The following is a 16,053-nucleotide window of genomic DNA, read 5'->3' on the forward strand; positions in this document are numbered from 1 at the left end:
TCCGTCTTGCAGGGAAGTGAGCCACTTATTTCCGTTTATAGCGTGGCTAGAGTGTTGCAACTTTTTAACAGTGTGACCAGAGTGTGGGCCTTGCATTGTAATTTTTATAACCGAGTGACTAGAGTGTGGGCACCCGAATAACTGCATTGCATTGGCAACCCGAATAACTACATTTCTTTTAATTACATCTCTGTGCCTAAAAAAGGCAGATTTCGATCAGGTGATCTCAGCTGTGAAAAATTCTTGGAAAACTTCCGATTCTTTTGTTACTTGTAGGGTTATACAATAAACGACAGCGGAACCAAAATCGTCGAGCACTGACACGAGCATTATTCAATCCTCTTGCTTTTGAATATGATTCTGAAGTAGACTATTCATCACATTCGCTAATTATGATTGGTAGTATGGACAATGAATGTCAATATTGTCATGCTTTTAAATACAAAGGTGAATCGGCCGGTTTATGTTGCACATCTGGAAAAATTTCTCTGATATCGCTAAGTCCGCCACCAGAATCTTTAAAAACGCTATTAGCTGGAAACACATCTCTATCAAAATTGTTTTTGCGTAACATCCGTAAATTTTATTCTTGCTTCCAAATTACCTCTTTTGGAGCAACAAAAATTATTCATAATGAAGATGGTCGCAATTTTGAATCTATCGGGTGATTTTTTAAGAGCTTGATAACTTTTTTTTAAAAAAAAAAACGCATAAAATTTGCAAAATCTCATCGGTTCTTTATTTGAAACGTTAGATTGGTTCATGACATTTACTTTTTGAAGATAAAATGGTTCATGACATTTACTTTTTGAAGATAATTTCATTTAAATGTTGACCGCGGCTGCGTCTTAGGTGGTCCATTCGGAAAGTCCAATTTTGGGCAACTTTTTCGAGCATTTCGGCCGGAATAGCCCGAGTTTCTTCGGAAATGTTGTCTTCCAAAGCTGGAATAGTTGCTGGCTTATTTCTGTAGACTTTAGACTTGACGTAGCCCCACAAAAAATAGTCTAAAGGCGTTAAATCGCATGATCTTGGTGGCCAACTTACGGGTCCATTTCTTGAGATGAATTGTTCTCCGAAGTTTTCCCTCAAAATGGCCATAGAATCGCGAGCTGTGTGGCATGTAGCGCCATCTTGTTGAAACCACATGAGTCAACATTTAAATGAAATTATCTTCAAAAAGTAAATGTCATGAACCAATCTAACGTTTCAAATAAAGAACCGATGAGATTTTGCAAATTTTATGCGTTTTTTTTTTAAAAAAGTTATCAAGCTCTTAAAAAATCACCCATTACATTCAAGGTCAAGTGTACCACCAAATAGGTTCATTGCTTCCAATGCCTGATGCCGATCCAAAATTCTTACAAATTTACTTCATGTGCGATGAGGAAAAACAAGCTAACACAGGCTGTGCATATAATCGTGTAGAGCAGATAGAGGAGCGAGAAATCGTTGAAATTTTGGAAACGTTCTTGCAAAGCAATAACCAATTAGTAAGATTATTCAAGTCTCTTTCTAACAGACTGCAAAACGACAACTGCGTCATTGTCATTAAAGCGGACAAAATGCCTAATAGAGAGCTCGCAGGCACATATAATGTTCCAACTGTGAATGAAGTTGCAGTTGTTATGGTTGGTGATCCAACTGAACATCGAGATATACGTATACAACGCAGAGATAACACAGTGCAAATAATTCAAGACAATCATCGTTCCTATGATGCACTGCAGTATCCGTTGATATTTTGGGAAGGAGAAGATGGATATCATTTAAATATTAAACAAAGTAATCCAACTACAGGTGAAGTACTGACCAAGAAAGTTAGTGCAATGTACTTCTATGCATACCGGTTGATGATTCGTGCTAATGAAGATAATAACATGCTCCGATGCCGACAGCTATTTCATCAGTATGTTGTCGATATGTATGCGAAAATTGAAAGTGAGAGATTACGATACATTAAGTTTAATCAAGAAAAACTTCGTTCTGAAGAGTACGTTCATTTGCGTGACGTCATTATTGGTAACGTAGATGGAAAAAATAACATTAACAATATCGGCACCACATATATTCTTCCATCATCATATACTGGTAGTCCGCGCCATATATTCAAGACGCCACGACTTATGTACGTACTTACGGTCGGCCAGATCTTTTCATCACATTTACATGTAATCCAATAATAAAATTAAAAATGTATTGTTGCCAGGTCAAACGTCAATGCATTGCCACGATATGTACAGTACATGTACAGCTGATACCATCACCAATATCGATGGATACCCATCTTACCGTCGTAGAGACGTAGACAATGGAGGTCAATCATATGAGTTGCGTCTGTCAAATGGTGTAAGAGTAGATATTGATAATCGTCGGGAGGTCCCATATTCACCATTGCTGTGTAAAACTTACAAAGCACATATAAACGTTGAATTATGTAGTTCGATAAAGTCTATTAAGAACATTTGTAAGTACGTATTTGCTGTTCAAAATGTTAACGACAATGACAAAATCACACGCATTTTTAGTTTTCCTATACATGAAAGAGAACCAGCCGTTATACACTTAGCTGTGCACCTTGAAAATGGACAGCGTGTTTACTTCACTGAACAGACTGCTATACAGCAAGCTTTAACAGCTCCAAAAACTACTCTTACTGAATTTTTCAATCTTGGTAATCGCCAGGATGTTGTTGGTCAATTTGCAAAAACATTACTGTACACTGACTTTCCTAAAAATTTTATATGGAATAAACAATCAAAACATTAGGAACCACGAAAACGAGGCATTCCAGTCCAAGGATTTCACAATATATTTACGGCAAATACTTTAGGCCGACTCTACACAGTTCATCCTAAGCAACGTGAATGTTTTTTCCTACGTTTGTTATTGATCAATATTCCTGAACCGACATCCTTCCAATCTTTGCGTACAGTCAATAGTACTGTATGCAATACTTTCTTCGATGCCTGTCGTGAGTTACGTTTGTTGGAAGATGATAATCATTGGGATTATCGGAGGATGGAGTCATGTGTAGAAGTTCACGCAAGTGAGGAAAGTTCTCTGATCGCCATTCACTTGGGAGTGGCCAGAAACGATTCTTTTACACATGGCTCAAGCAGCTCACTACTTCCGGTCTTTGACCAAGTGTCCTCTGGGTAGCCTAAGAACATCCGTTCGAAGGCGAGCTAATGTGAGAAGGCGAAACATTCCCTACATAGGGTTGTGCGCTGGGTTTGGGACCCGCTACGTAAAAAAACACCCCCAATGAAAGGAAGCAAGAAGCCTCGGATGAGAGACCCCTCTTTTGATGACAACCACGGCGAACGAAAAAAGGACTACGATTTGAGGGCATGCACCTGGAATGTCCGGACCCAGCTGGTTGATATCCTCGCGAAAATAAAGGCTGACATCACCGCCGTCCAAGAAATGCGATGGACGGGACAAGGACAGAGACGAATAGGTCCTTGTGACATTTACTACAGTGGCCATATAAAGGAGCGCAAGTTTGGTGTTGGATTCGTGGTGGGAGACAGACTCCGTCGCCGAGTACTACCATTCACTCCGGTGAATAAACGTCTAGCCACAATCCGCATCAAAGCGAGGTTCTTCAACATCTCGCTGATTTGCGCCCACGCTCCGACGGAAGAGAAGGACGAAGTGACCAAAGATACCTTCTATGAGTGCTTGGAGCGCGCTTATGAGAGCTGCCCCCGCCACGATGTCAAAATCGTGCTTGGCGACTTTAACGCCAGGGTGGGCAAAGAAGGTATCTTTGGCACTACGGTCGGTAAATTCAGCCTCCACGACGAAACTTCCCAAAATGGGTTGAGGCTGATTGACTTCGCCGGGGCCCGAAATATGGTTATCTGTAGTACTAGATTCCGGCATAAAAAGATTCATCAAGCTACCTGGCTGTCTCCGGATCGAAAAACTACATATAATGAGGCATCGATTATGTTGTGATAGACGGAAGACACGTCTCCAGTGTTTTAGATGTGCGTGCGCTCCGAGGTCCTAACATCGACTCGGACCACTATCTTGTTGCAGCCAAGATTCGCACTCGCCTCTGTGCAGCAAAAAACGCACGCTAACAAACACAAGGAAGGTTCGACGTCGAAAAGCTGCAATCACATCAAACAGCCGAACGATTTTCTACTCGGCTTTCACTCTTGCTCTCTGAGAGCACTCGTCAACAACTCGGTATAAGGGAACTGTGGGACGGCATTTCAAATTCTTTACGTACAGCTGCAACCGAAACCATTGGTTTTCGGAAAGTGCAAAAGAACAGCTGGTACGACGAGGAGGGCCGTGTCGCAGCGGGGAGAAAACAGGCCGCTTACCTCGCAACGTTACTATCGACCATAACACGTGCGGGATGGGATAGATAGCGAGAGTTGAAGAGGGAAGCGAGACGCACATGCAGACAAAAAAAGAATGAGGCCGAAATGCGTGAGTATGAAGAGCTTGACAAGCTGGCCGACAGGGGTAATGCTCGAAAATTCTACGAAAAAATGCGGTGGCTTACAGAAGGTTTCAAGACCGGAGCATACTCTTGTAAAACCCCCAAAGGTGACCTGGTCACCGATGCCCAGAGCATACTTAAATTATGGAGCGAACACTTCTCCAGCCTGCTGAATAACAGTGAACGCACAATGCCAGGAGAAGGCGAACCCGATTCCCCAATCGATGACGATGGAGCAGACGTTCCATTGCCCGACCATGAAGAAGTTCGAATAGCAATTACCCGCCTGAAGAACAACAAAGCGGCAGGGGCCGACGGATTGCCGGCCGAGCTATTCAAACACGGCGGCGAAGAACTGATAAGGAGTATGCATCAGCTTCTTTGTAAAATATGGTCGAACGAAAGCATGCCCAACGATTGGAATTTAAGTGTGCTATGCCCAATCCATAAAAAAGGAGACCCCACAATCTGCGCTAACTACCGTGGGATTAGCCTCCTCAACATCGCATATAAGGTTCTATCGAGCGTATTGTGTAACAGATTAAAACAAACCGTCAACAAACTGATTGGACCTTATCAGTGTGGCTTCAGACCTAGAAAATCAACAACCGACCAGATATTCACCATGCGCCAAATCTTGGAAAAGACCCGTGAAAGAAGAACCGACACACACCACCTCTTCGTCGATTTCAAAGCTGCTTTCGACAGCACGAAAAGGAGCTGCCTTTATGCCGCGATGTCTGAATTTGGTATCCCCGCAAAACTAATACGGCTGTGTAAACTGACGTTGAGTAACACCAAAAGCTCCGTCAGGATCGGGAAGGACCTCTCGAGCCGTTCGATACCAAACGAGGTTTTAGACAAGGCGACTCCCTATCGTGCGACTTCTTCAACCTGTTTCTGGAGAAAATAGTTCGAGCTGCAGAACTAAATAGAGAAGGTACCATCTTCTATAAGAGTGTACAGCTGGTGGCGTATGCCGATGATATTGATATCATCGGCCTCAACACCCGCGCCGTTAGTTCTGCTTTCTCCAGGCTGGACAAGGAAGCACAGAAAATGGGTTTGGCAGTGAACGAGGGCAAAACGAAATATCTCCTGTCATCAAACAAACAGTCGTCGCACTCGCGTCTTGGCTCTCACGTCACTGTTGACAGTCATAACTTTGAAGTTGTAGATAATTTCGTCTATTTAGGAACCAGCATTAACACCACCAACAATGTCAGCCTGGAAATCCAACGCAGGACTGCTCTTGCCAACAGGTGCTACTTCGGACTGAGTAGGCAAATGAAAAGTAAAGTCCTCTCTCGACGAACAAAAGCCAAACTCTATAAGTCGCTCATAATTCCCGTCCTGCTGTATGGTGCAGAGGCTTGGGCGATGACAACAACCGATGAGTCGACGTTACGAGTTTTCGAGAGAAAAATTCTGCGAAAGATTTGTGGTCCTTTGCGCATTGGCCACGGCGAATATCGCATTCGATCGAACGATGAACTGTACGAGATCTATGACGACATCGACATAGTTCAGCGAATTAAAAGACAGCGGCTACGCTGGCTAGGTCAAGTTGTCCGGATGGATGAAAACACTCCAGCTCTGAAAGTATTCGACGCAGTACCCGCCGGGGAAGCAGAGGAAGAGGAAGACCTACACTTCGTTGGAAGGACCAAGTGGAGAAGGACCTGATTTCGCTTGGAATATCCAATTGGCGCCACGTAGCGAAAAGAAGAAACGACTGGCGCGCTGTTTTTAACTCGGCTATAATCGCGTAAGCGGTGTCTACGACAATTAAGAATAAGAAGAAGATAATCATTGGGATCTCACGCTTGCAGATGCAGCACTGAGCTCATCGCCGCACCAAATTCGTCAATTATTTTCAATAATATTAACAACGTGTTTTCCGTCTGAAACATCTGCACTGTGGAACAAATATTAAGACTCTATGAGTGAAGATATTTTGCATCGTATTAGAAAAACCAATCAAAATATCAATATTGAATTCTCCGCTGAGATATACATATAATGAGGCATTAATATTTATTGAAGATTTTTGTATTCTGATTTCAAACACGCCGCTCATACAGTTTGGCATGACAGCGCCCAACAGCAGATATCATTAACAGCGATGTTTAGCGTGAACAGCAATTTGATATAAACTCTTTGGCTACTTTTGTTACTAATAATGAACAATTGCTTGCTGCTGAGCAACGATGTGTAAACGATAAAATCAACCTATCAATAGCAGCACAAAAAGGAGGTTTCTATTATTTGGATGCACCAGGTGGTACTGGTAAAACATTCCTTATCTCACTGATACTTGCGAGCATTTGTTCACAAAATCACATTGCATTGGCGTTTGCTTCATCAGGTATTGTAGCCACTCTTCTTGATGGTGGTCGAACTGTCCACTCATCACTGAAATTACCTTTAAATATTCATACAAATCCCGACGCAATGTGTAACATAAAAAACCATTCAGGAATGGCTGAAGTTCTGAGAAAATGCAAAATTATTATATGAATGCACAATGGCCCATAAGCATTCGCTAGAGGCACTCGATAGATCCCTGAGAGACATAAGGAATAATCGTAGGCTTTTTGGTGGTGCTCTGATTTTGGTGTCTGGTGATTTTAGACAAACCTTGCCTGTCATCCCACGAGCAACATATGCGGACGAAATAAATGCATGTTTGAAAGAGTCCTATCTATGGCGACATGTCAGTAAATTAAACCTTACAATCAATATGCGTGTTCAACTCCAAAATGACTCATCAGCGTCACGATTTTCTGAACAATTGCTAAATTGTTCATTTTCCAGAAAACTTTTGCACTATGGTGGCTACCAAAGAAGAGTTGATGCAAAGTATAATAGTAAGTATAAGTAAGAGATACAATATAATTATACAAACCGTACATGGCTACGCGAGCGAGCTATTTTAGCTGCAAAAAATGGAGATGTTGACACGATCAATTTCAAAATACAACAGTCACTGCCTGGTAATGAATTTACATTTAAATAAATTGACACTGTTGTTGATCCAGATGAAGTTGTCAACTATCCTGTTGAATTTTTAAATTCACTGGATTTACCTGGAATGCCACCACATAACTTACGATTAAAGATTGGCTCACCTATAATTTTGCTTCGAAATTTGAATGCGCCAAAATTGTGTAATGGTACGCGATTAGTCATAAAAAAAATCGTGGGCAACATTCTTGAAGCCACTATTTTGAGTGGAAAATTTCAAGGTGAAGATGTACATACTTCTACCACGGATTCCAATGATTCCTTCAGATTCGCCAATACCATTTAAACGTTTACAATTTCCAATCCGCTTGGCATTTGCTATGACTATTAATAAGGCACAAGGTCAAACGATGACGATTTGTGGACTAGATTTAGAAAATCCGTGCTTTTCTCATGGCCAATTATACGTTGCGTGCTCGAGGGAAGGAAAACCATCGAATTTATTTATTTATACCTCTCAAGGATTAACCAAAAATATTGCACATCCGATGGCATTACGATAATTTCAGTATTTGTAGATAATTAACTCTGAGAATAAATACCCGTTATAGAATAGTTTAAGATCCATCTTTTTCACTAAACAACTTCGAGTTTTTATTCAACACAGCTTCGACATTTAATATCTCTGAAAGCATACTAATACACAATACTCACATGCTATCGATTGGTTTACGTCTGTCGGGTCCGTTAGTATAATATATATTTATGCATGTGTAAATTGTGTCAAACTGTGGACGCCATTTCAAACTCCTTACATACAGCTGCTACCGAAACCATTGGTTTTCGGAAAATGCAAAAGAACAGCTGGTACGACGAGGAGGGCCGTGTCGCAGCGGGGAGAAAACAGGCTGCCTACCTCGCAACGTTACTATCGACCACAACACGTGCGGGATGGGATAGATAGCGAGAGTTGAAGAGGGAAGCGAGACGCACATGCAGACAAAAAAAGAAAGAGGCCGAAATGCGTGAGTATGAAGAGCTTGACAAGCTGGCCGACAGGGGTAATGCTCGAAAATTCTACGAAAAAATGCGGTGGCTTACAGAAGGTTTCAAGACCGGAGCATACTCTTGTAAAACCCCCAAAGGTGACCTGGTCACTGATGCCCAGAGCATACTTAAATTGTGGAGCGAACACTTCTCCAGCCTGCTAAATGACAGTGAACGTACAACGCCAGGCGAAGGCGAACCCGATTCCCCAATCAATGACGATGGAGCAGACGTTCCTTTGCCCGAGCATGAAGAAGTTCGAATAGCAATTACCCGCCTGAAGAACGACAAAGCGGCAAGAAGTGATAAAGAGCATGCATCAGGTTCTTTGTAAAATTTGGTTGGACGAAAGCATGCCCACGATTAGAATTCAAGTGTGCTCTGCCCAATCCACAAAAAGGGAGACCCCACAATCCGCGCCAAGTACCGTGGGATAAGCCTCCTCAACATCGCATATAAGGTTCTATCGAGCGTATTGTGTAACAGATTAAAACAAACCGTCAACAAACTGATTGGACCTTATCAGTGTGGCTTTAGACCTGGTAAATCAACAACCGACCAGATATTCACCATACGCCAAATCTTGGAAAAGACCCGTGAAAGAAGAATCGACACACCACCTCTTCGTCGATTTCAAAGCTGCTTTCGACAGCACGAAAAGGAGCTGCCTTTATGCCGCGATGTCTGGATTTGGCATCCCCGCAAAACTAATACGGCTGTGTAAACTGACGTTGAGTAACACCAAAAGCTCCGTCAGGATCGGGAAGGACCTCTCCGAGCCGTTCGATACCAAACGAGGTTTTAGACAAGGCGACTCCCTATCGTGCGACTTCTTCAACCTGCTTCTGGAGAAAATAGTTCGAGCTGCAGAACTAAATAGAGAAGGTACCATCTTCTATAAGAGTGTACAGTTGGTGGCGTATGCCGATGATATTGATATCATCGGCCTCAACACCCGCGCCGTTAGTTCTGCTTTCTCCAGGCTGGACAAGGAAGCACAGAAAATGGGTTTGGCAGTGAACGAGGGCAAAACGAAATATCTCCTGTCATCAAACAAACAGTCGTCGCACTCGCGACTTGGCTCTCACGTCACTGTTGACAGTCATAACTTTGAACAATGACCACCAACAATGTCAGCCTGGAAATCCAACGCAGGATTGCTCTTGCCAACAGGTGCTACTTCGGACTGAGTAGGCAATTGAAAAGTAAAGTCCCCTCTCGACGAACAAAAGCTAAACTCTATAAGTCGCTCATAATTCCCGTCCTGCTCCGTGCAGAGGATTGGGCGATGATAGCAACCGATGAGTCGACGTTACGAATTTTCGAGAGAAAGGTTCTGCGACAGATTTTTGGTCCTTTGCGCATTGGCCACGGCGAATATCGCATTCGATGGAACGATGAACTGTACGAGATATATGACGACATTGACATAGTTCAGCAAATTATAAGACAGCGGCTACGCTGGCTAGGTCATGTTGTCCGGATGGATGAAAACACTCCAGCTCTGAAAGTATTCGACACAGTACCCGCCGGGGGAAGCAGAGGAAGAGGAAGACCTCCACTCCGTTGGAAGGACCAAGTGGAGATGGACCTGGCTTCGCTTGGAATATCCATGTTGTTAACTCGGCTATAATCGCGTAAGCGGTGTCTACGCCAGTAAAGAAGAAGTTGTGTCAAAGAATGAGATTTTTTTTGTGTTTTAGAAAACGGTATAGAAAAGGAACTTTTTTGTCTCTTTTTTTAATTCATAGTAATAATTAAGTTTTACCTCATTTTTCATTTTTATTATATTAATTTTTTTGTGTTTAACTAAGATTTTCCGCATACACTTTTTTGTGAAATGAACAACTTATTAAAATTTTTCGTTACTGATAGAAGACAATATTTTTTTTTAACACTTTTCACTTAATTAGTTAAATGAATTAGGTAATTCAAAATCAAAATTATAATTCTTAAAACTAACATCTTACATTAAAACGTGCATGACTGGAAGAAGTGTCCCGTTTAATCCGTTTCGTCATTACTAAGGTTCCCCCGATGGCCACTTTCTCGCACGCTTCTCTTCCTGATGAATGGGTGAAAGATCAGATGGATGGTTAATTCGGCTAGAAGGATGTTTGAAAAAATTCCAAAGTAAAGTAAGCCCTGCTATTTGTGAAAATACAGGCAAAATAAAAAACAAATAAAACATTGAGAAGAAATTATAAGACGGGTCAATATTCCCGCGTATTTATATAATCACATAAGCCGTTTTAGTAGAAAACTAAACGCTGTGTTAAAAACTGTATTCAAAAAAAAATAGTCAGCGGCTGTGAATCGAGGCACAGCAAGGTCAACCGGGCGACCAAAACAATTACCTCCAGCGATTTTTTTTGAAGAAAAAGTACAGTTTAGTAAAAAAAAAATATTAATTAAAAATGTCGAACACTGCGGACATGTTGCAACGTCAAATGGTGCTGCAAAGTGAAATTTCAGCACGCTGCGATCAAAATAAATTAGAGGATGTTAAGGTGCTATGGAGCGAATTCCACAGCAACCATGTAAACTTGGCGGGGAAAGTAGCGCCGAATCATGAGTACTTCGCCAAAAATGTGTACGAAAAATTGCGGCAGAAATGCGAAGCTGCACATAGTAGAGCTGAGGAGCTCAAAATGGAACGTGCAACCCAAGAGACGGAGATAGGAGCAAGGGCAATAAGCCCAACAAATAAAATGATAGACGATATAGAGCAGGCAATTGAAAGAAGATCGGAAAGAATTCGATCTACAATTGCAGAGGTAAAGATAAAAGCAAATATTGGAGACGAAACTGACATCGAATTTTACGAAAACCGTCTCAAGGTTTTATGGAGCTACATGGAGAAAAATATCGACGAATTGACGATGAAGTACAACAAGCCATGTAATATTTTAGAATTAGAAGATCTTTCCTTTGAAGTCACCGATACTTTGCGGGTATTAAAAAAACAAAAGGAAATGAACTTGGAAATCAACTTAAAAAAAACGGAAAAATTGGAATTACCAAAAATAGAACTGCAAAAATTCTCAGGCGAATTCCGAGAATGGCAACAATTCAAAGAGCTCTTCGAGGAATATGTCCATAATAATGAGGACATTAGTGACTCCAAAAAGATGAGTTATTTAAAATCTTGTCTGCAAGGAGATGCTAAACTGATGGTTAGTCACCTGATAACGGGATCAGGTGCAAATTACAACACTGCTTGGGAATTACTGGCACGCAGATATGATAACGTGCGCAAACAATTTAATGACAATATTGAAAGGCTAGTAGAAATACCACAACTGACGGATGAGTCAGCATACAAAATGAAAAAATTCCTAGATGTAACAAATGAATGCATCAGTATAATAAGGAATAAAGGAACGTTGGAGGAAGTGTTAGCACAGCTAGTGTTGAGAAAATTTTCTAAACAGCTACTTCGAGAATATGAAAACACCGTTCGCAAACCGACTGAAATTCAAGATTTGTCGGAAGTAATTTCATTTTTGGAACATCAATACAGTACCCAGAACGCTATGCAAGAATCGCAAAGATATCTATCTCGAGGAATAAACTTGCAACAACAGAACCAATGTTATAACTCCACAACAGAAACAAAGAAACCATCAGGAAGGACAAGTTTTCGTCAAAGTTGTAAAGGTTGCCAAATGCAAGGACATGACATACTTCGATGCGATAAATTCCAAAAATTAAATGTCGAACGTCGGTTAGAAGTAGTGCGCAAACATCAATTATGCTTTAAATGCTTAGGACAACACACATCAAAAAGTTGTTTCAGGACTTGGAAATGTATGGTATGCGATAAATCACACAATACCTTACTACATGAAGACAAACCAAGTCAAAAAATATCATCAAATATGGCTAAACAGAAAGGAGAAGACACATTTTTAGCGACAGCAATAATAAAAGTGGTAACGCCAAAAGGAGAGTTGGATTTAAGAGCCTTGATTGATAGTGGTTCTCAAAAAACTCTAATTTCTGAAGAAGGAGTTCAGATGTTAGGGTTACCGAAAATAAAGGTAACCACCGAAATAAGCGGCGTCTCAGCGGAATGCGTGGAAGTTTCACGGCATAAAGTACGACTGGAAATAAAACCCAGATTTAATAGCAAGTTTATAGCAGAAACGGAAGCTCTAGTGTTATCTAAACTGCATAAAGCACTTCCAATAAACAAATTTGAAAAGAAGGCGTATATATGGAAGAATAAAATACTAGCGGATCCGAATTTCAACAAACCAAGTCGCATTGATGTAGTAATTGGAGCTGATTTGTACCCAAAAATAATGAAAAAAGGTATAATTAAAGCTGATGGATTACTAGGTCAAGCTACAATGCTGGGTTGGATTGTCTCTGGTAATATTGAAAGATCCAGAAGCAAAGAAGTAGTAGCAGCTATGACAACATTTAAACTAGATGATTTAGAAAGATTCTGGGAGATGGAAAAGGATGAAGAGGAGCCTACTCCAGAAGATGCAATATGTGAAGAAAATTATATTCAGACGACAACACGTGATTCAATAGACGGGAGATTTAGAGTAGCCATTCCATTTAAAAAGGTGAAAGAGCTTGGAGAATCTAGAAAGACAGCAGTTGCACGGCTGATGAGTATGGAAAGGAAATTTGATGCAAGAAAAGATCTAAAAGACGACTACACAAATTTCATGCGGGAGTATCAAAAGATGGGACATATGAAGGAAGTTGAAAAGATGGGTCAAGGTAAATATTACTTGCCCCATCAAGCTGTAATTAAAAAAGAAAGCACCACAACAAAACTAAGAGTAGTATTTGACGCTTCGGCAAAAACTACAAATGGTCACAGTTTAAATGACGTAATGCTAATCGGACCAAGATTACAAAAAGATATTGTAGATATCATTGTAAAGTGGCGTATGTGGCGTTATGTAATGAGCGCTGATGTCGAAAAGATGTATCGGCAAATAAAAATCAGAGAGGAAGATCAAGAATACCAGTACATTGTATGGAGAGAAAATCCACAGGAGAAAATAAAAGAATTCAAACTTACAACAGTTACATATGGTACAGCAGCAGCACCATTTTTAGCAGTGAGAACATTACAAGAGATTGGTAACATTTACTGCAAAGACAATAAAAACGTGCATGACGTCATTAATAACGATTTTTATATGGACGATCTCATGACAGGCGGTCATACTATTCAGGAATGTAAAGAATTACGAGAGAAATTGATACAAGCTTTACAGAGTGCAGGATTTCATTTAAGAAAATGGTTATCAAATAGTCCCGAAATAATTGATAATCTTAAACGGGAAGATAATGAAATTGTTCAAATCGAAGAAACGGATTCAGTGAAGACATTGGGGTTGCAATGGGAACCAAAACGTGACTTATTTAAGTTTAAAGCAGCAGCTCAACAGATAAAACAAATTACAAAACGGTCAATACTATCACAATTGGCAAAAATATTTGATCCGCTTGGTTGGCTTGCACCAGTAACAATTGTTGGTAGATGTTTTATGCAAAAACTTTGGTCAACGGGTGGATCTTGGGACGAGCCGTTAAACAAAGAAATAGAAGAAGAGTGGCTGAAATTTGCTAAACAATTAGATATGTTAGATAAAATAACTATTCCACGCTGGATTGGTACATATAATAACATTAGTTTGGAATTGCATGCGTTTGGAGACGCATCTGACAAAGCATATGCAGCAGTAATTTATGCAAAAGTGGGCCAGCAAGTAACACTGTTGCTTGCCAAAAGCAAAGTAAACCCTATTAAAAATAGGAAAACAATACCCAAATTGGAACTTTGCGGTGCACATCTATTGGCTAAAATATTAAAAAGAACCAAGAAGACATTGAACTTACAGTGTAAAATCTATGCATGGAGTGATTCGATGGTTACATTGGCATGGATTCAAAACAAAAACAACAAAGAGAAGTTTGTACGCACCAGGGTAAACGATATAAATGAGATGATTCCAGAAGCTGAATGGAGGTACGTCAAATCAAGTGAAAATCCAGCAGATATTGCATCAAGAGGGACATCACCTGAAAAATTACTACAACACAGTTTATGGTGGCAAGGACCATCATGGCTTCAATTAAATACAAATCATTGGCCGATAAGAGTAGAAGAAAAAATAGTTACTACAACTACAATAACGGAGGAGAAAAATTTCTCCTCGATGCTACAAAAATTTTCAGACCTTGGAAAACTAATTAGAGTGATGGCTTACGTGATGCGATTCATAAATAAACTTCGAAGAAAAAGGATAACAACAGATTATTTAACAGTAGACGAGCTGCAATTGGCAAAGAAGAAAGTAATTAAAATACAACAAAATTTAAATTTTTATGATGAAATACGACAATTAAGAAACGGCAAGGTGTTGGACAGAAAAAACAAATTATCAACATTATATCCTTTTGTAGATGAAGATGGCATATTAAGAGTAGGAGGAAGACTGCAAAATTCTGAAATCTCTTATAACACTAAACATCCCATCATACTTACAAATTGTGATTTAGCAAAGTTAATCATCCAGGAAGCACACAAGACAACATTACATGGTGGTATTAATTTAATGAGAACACACATCAGAAATGAGTATTGGATCATTCGCATAAGGAGTCAACTAAAACAGTATGTGAGAAAGTGTGTACGTTGTGCTCGATATAACCAAGAAGTGATGACACAATTAATGGGAAATTTACCACCATGCCGAGTTTTACCCAGCCATCCATTTAATAATGTCGGAGTGGATTATGCTGGGCCGTTTCAAATACGTTGCTCAAAAGGTAGAGGCCAAAAATCATACAAAGGATATATTGCTGTCTTTGTATGCATGGCGACGAAAGCAATTCATCTTGAAGCCGTAAGTGATTTATCAACGGAAGCGTTTTTAGCTGCACTGCGACGTTTCTTTGCAAGAAGAGGAAAAAGTACCAACATATATTCAGATAATGGTACAAACTTTGTTGGAGCAGCAAAAATTTTGGACAAAGATTTAAAACTGGCCATTACAAATAATAGAGTTATTGCACCAATAATGGAAAAAGAAGGAATAAAGTGGCATTTTATTCCCCCGGCAAGTCCTCATTTTGGAGGAGTTTGGGAAGCAGGTGTTAAATCTATGAAACACCATCTTAAGCGTATCATAGGAGATAACACTCTTACATATGAAGAGTTAACTACACTGTTAACACAAATTGAAGCCGTTTTAAATTCACGCCCACTGTATACAACTGGAGAAGGTTATGAAAACGACAGTATACTTACTCCAGGGCATTTTCTAATTGGAAGACCTTTATTGAGTGCACCAGAACCATCTCAAGAAAGAAATTTGTCGACATTAGATAGATGGAATCTTCTTCAAAAAATGAAATGCCAATTTTGGAAGATCTGGAAAGAGGAATATTTACATACATTACAACAAAGGTATAAATGGAAGCAACCGATGAACAACATCAAAGAAGGACAAATTGTTTTGATAAGAAACGAGACTTCTCATCCAGCTAAATGGCCGATAGAAGGAAAAATTACTGAAAGGCATAAAGGATCTGATGGA

At 40.2% G+C, this 16,053-nt stretch overlaps 1 protein-coding gene across 1 annotated transcript; it reads left to right on the top strand.

Moving 5' to 3' along the window:
- Window positions 1-10,896: 10,896 nt before the first annotated feature.
- On the top strand, window positions 10,897-14,480 carry LOC126766604 (uncharacterized; the record flags this gene model as incomplete). Its single annotated transcript, XM_050484356.1, has 1 exon — window positions 10,897-14,480. A coding segment is annotated over exon 1 (3,584 nt), but the record flags the coding sequence as incomplete, so codon positions are not given.
- Window positions 14,481-16,053: the final 1,573 nt, after the last annotated feature.

The sequence above is a fragment of the Bactrocera neohumeralis genome, unplaced genomic scaffold (genome assembly GCF_024586455.1).
Source record: "Bactrocera neohumeralis isolate Rockhampton unplaced genomic scaffold, APGP_CSIRO_Bneo_wtdbg2-racon-allhic-juicebox.fasta_v2 ctg1861, whole genome shotgun sequence".
NCBI lineage: Eukaryota > Metazoa > Arthropoda > Insecta > Diptera > Tephritidae > Bactrocera > Bactrocera neohumeralis.